The following is a 3,742-nucleotide window of genomic DNA, read 5'->3' as shown; positions in this document are numbered from 1 at the left end:
GTTGCTATATAGTGATAGAATGAAGAAAACCAAAAGCCAAATACAGTAAAATGCACAAAACCCACAAAAAAAGAGAAGAAAATAGAGAAACATTATGTACACTCATAATTGAAAATACAAACTACAGAGTAGAAAAAATCAACAAGATAATCATAAAATGACACTAAAAATAAAATACAGAGAGAAAACATTGGTGTTAAAGCTGATCTTTCCCACTTTTCTTCCCTCTTACTGCGTATGGGCATTTTCCACACTCATACACGTACAATGGGGTATTATAAATCAACTTTTAAAACCAAAAAAATGTGATTGTGACTTTTGAGAAAAGAATGAAAATTTAAGGTACGGCAGTGAGAAAAAGTGCTACTTCTCTCATTCTGAGAGCAAATGGGTTCACTCTCACATTCATTATGCTTAGTACAGTACTGCTTTAGATTGGAATTCACTTGCAATATCCAGGCATGTTCAAGCCAGCAAATGCAGTCCATCCAGGACTCGCGTCTAGCCTCAGCTTTGACAAAATATTCACAAAAAAGTGTGACAGACAATAAGTGGATGTTGCTGGGTAGATCTGAAATGTTCCTCTTCAGGGGGGTCATAAAGGAAGGTCACATTTATGGCCACTGTTGAGAAGATCCTCATCCTCATCCAGGATCTCATACAAACATCTGTGTTTGTCTCTCAGTTATGGAGAAACAAATAATTTCAGATAAGTTTACAGTGAAAATACTGTTAAAGTAAGCGAGGTTGTGACTTAACCCTAACATCTTCAAATCAATGTTTTGCTGAGAAATATAAGTGATCTACAAAAACACATGGAAACTACATCAACACTGGAATCAAGAAAAATGTTATTTGATTCACAAGTTATTTGATTGATTTTACATAATTTTTCACACTGTTTTCTGAAAGTACCCATCTGTCGTGCAACCTGTCAGTCTAAAAGACCCAATTTCGCTCAATTATATATAGTTACCACGTTTTGTCTTTCATAGGGCACAATACTGGCCTGAAACCCATTATAAGCTACAAATTTAAGGGTCTTCCAAAGGGATTGTCGTCAAGCATGTCTCAAAAGTCTCCCTTTTTTAATCGCTATGAATTAAATTCAAGTCCTTATCACCACAAGGTTGAGTAGCCAACTAAATTCTGTAATTGGTTTCTGTATCGTTCATCTTGACCAACGCAGAAACCTTCTTGCTTTTTTATTCTAGTAAGCACCGTAGTTAAATGGTAACCAGACCAGAAATCATGAGAACATACACAAAAATCCTGTATCTTGTATGGCTAACATGGTTTTCATGTATGTATGAGGTTGGAATAGAACACATATACTTTGTAATGGCTAACGTGAGCACCTCTGTAATTATGAAATCTGTAGTGCAAGATTTATATACGATAATGGCATCTAATCTCTTTAACGAGAGTACACTGTGTCTCATTTTATACCCCTCAACGCACAAAGCAAAGCAAGAAGGGATCATATTGCAGGTGAATACATCTGATATGAATTATTACTCTAAAAGTGAAACACCCTGAATAATTGTTCGAGTCAATACAATGAAAAAACACTAACAAGTGAAGCTCAACCAGTAGTACTGCATGGGTTAGTGGTATAGGGTACGGTATGATTGGTGTGGAATAGTATTGCTGGTGAAGATCAGTCACTCTTGATCAAAATGTGAGGCTAATCCCCAAAATACCACCTTAATCAAAACCTTTTAGACCCACATGGCTTCTACAACCTTCTGAATGGACTGATATGCACAAAATGCATCATCTCGCATGTAGATGTACTGAATCTGCATGCCAAAGCAAATAATAGCACTATTCTCATACTAAAATTGTGTTTAGATTACATTAGCCTCGGGTGCCATGTCCGAAAGTCCTTTAAAATCAGCCCAGTTCAGAAAAAGCTGCAGTTTCATGCTCATGCTGTCCAAAGCATGCTGGTACTGTATATGATGTATGAGATTAAAATCTGCCCACTTCAAATGAAAACCCATACTGGACAGATAACAAGCAGAATCATTCTGCTTGAAGGTAGTTTGTCAGTTTGTCATATTCAAACCACAATGAAGGGTCCTCATCTCGCTTTTCAGCAGCTTTATTAGCTGAGAGCAACGTAAAGTGTTCATAGTGATTTAAAATCAGTTCGCAGAAAATGTTTGAAAGAAGCTTGGCAACAAAAATGAACACTAGTGACGAAGTAATACTCTGTTCAGGAAGCGTCATCAGGCTTCCTCAAACCTGAGAGAATTTCACTGATTCTGCTTCGTCTTTTGTATCGTCGTGTTGTGAAATTCAAAAATCAAGGGAAAATCGTGAGAAAAAAGGGGCTTGCTCTTCTTTCTTGTCAGGCAGTATATAAAGTCTTGATGTCCGTGTCTGTTTCAAGGATAAGGGCATCATTTTTTTTCTAGACCTGCCTTTCAGTGTCCAATCAGTCCATTGCGTGTAAACGTGTGTTTTTGTGTGGCACGTTGTGAGACTCTTGGTTGCTTTGGCTGTATTTTGTGCCTGTTTGTTGTTATGTGCCTGTTGGGAAAATATGAGTGTGTGTGTGTGTGTGTCAGACAGAAGGAGGAATCGGGGAGGTGTTTATCACTCTTCTTGTGACCTTCAGTTCTCTTCTTTTATTTCCCACCCTCCTTCTTCCTGCTCTCTATGCTAGCTGCTGTCATTTGTGCGTTGCAGTTAGACAAAGGCCTCGGGGGTTGTGCTGTTGTTGATCTGGACGTAGATCTTGGGGTCTTCCTCGCGCTCCTGCTTCTCTCGGCGCAGCCGCCTGCCGTAACACAGAAGATAACTGGGCAGGCAGAATCCCAGCATGCTCATGACCAGTAACCCCACATTAACCTAAGCAGAAAGACATTAAAGCTTGGAGATGAGCAAGCACAAATTTGAAGTAAAACAGATTATCAAAAAAGAAAAAAGTGGCAGGCAGATCTGGATGCAAGCTTGTAGTTGATTGTAAGAAAGGGGCAGAGTTTAAGTGGGCAAAATGATTGCAGAAGTCCGGTATACGTCACCAGAGAGGAGTCTGATAGTTCACTGGAAGATCGAGTTAAAGGGTTAGTTCACCCAAAACTGAAAATTAGTCCATAAATTACTCGCCCTCAAGTCATCCTAGGTGAATATGACTTTCTTCTTTCAGACTAATCCAGTCGGAGGTATATTAAAAATTGTCTTTGATCTTTCAAGCTGTTTCATGGTACTCAGCGGTTGTTGCATGCATCTGTCCAAAAGAAGTTAAATAAATGCTTTTTAGTAAGAAAAATATCCATATTCAAAACATAATAATCACTTTAATGTAGCTTGCGCTCACTGCTGTACACTGGAAGTAGTTCCGGGCAGATGACGTATGAGGTCAGCGCTGCGCATGCGCCGGTGAGTCTTGTGAAAACCAACGTTTGTTAACAGGAGCAAAGTTTCCTTACTTTAGCAAAGGAAAACCAGTCTCCTCTTGGCTTATATCGAAATCCTCTGACATTCTTCTTTAAAAATCCTCGTTTTGTACTTCTAATTAGTGACCGTTGTTTTGTTTTGATCTCTCCCTTGCACTTCCCCGTGCGTCACTTCTGAGCGGCGCATGCGCAAAGCCGACCTCCATACGTCATCCGCCGGGAACTGCTTCCAGTGTACAACAGTGAGCGCAAGCTACGTTAAAGTGATTATTACGTTTTGAATATGGATATTTTTCTTACAAAAACGCATCGATTCGCTACAGGAGGCCTTTGTT

At 39.3% G+C, this 3,742-nt stretch overlaps 1 protein-coding gene across 3 annotated transcripts in view; it reads right to left on the bottom strand.

Moving 5' to 3' along the window:
* Nucleotides 1-200: 200 nt before the first annotated feature.
* The window catches only part of LOC107685082 (large neutral amino acids transporter small subunit 4-like), a 25,910-nt gene continuing 22,368 nt past the window's right edge, over nt 201-3,742 (bottom strand). For all 3 annotated transcript variants that reach the window (XM_016481551.1, XM_016481549.1, XM_016481550.1), the window contains one exon: nt 201-2,859. In XM_016481551.1, coding sequence (XP_016337037.1) covers nt 2,698-2,859 — 162 coding nt within the window. In that variant the 3' untranslated portion in view covers nt 201-2,697. The remainder of the gene's footprint in view (nt 2,860-3,742) is intronic.

The sequence above is a fragment of the Sinocyclocheilus anshuiensis genome, unplaced genomic scaffold (assembly GCF_001515605.1).
Source record: "Sinocyclocheilus anshuiensis isolate Anshui unplaced genomic scaffold, SAMN03320099.WGS_v1.1 scaffold914, whole genome shotgun sequence".
NCBI classification, from domain to species: Eukaryota; Metazoa; Chordata; class Actinopteri; order Cypriniformes; family Cyprinidae; genus Sinocyclocheilus; species Sinocyclocheilus anshuiensis.
The sequence above is the reverse complement of the archived record's forward strand: the minus strand, read 5'-3'. Positions and strand labels throughout refer to the sequence as shown.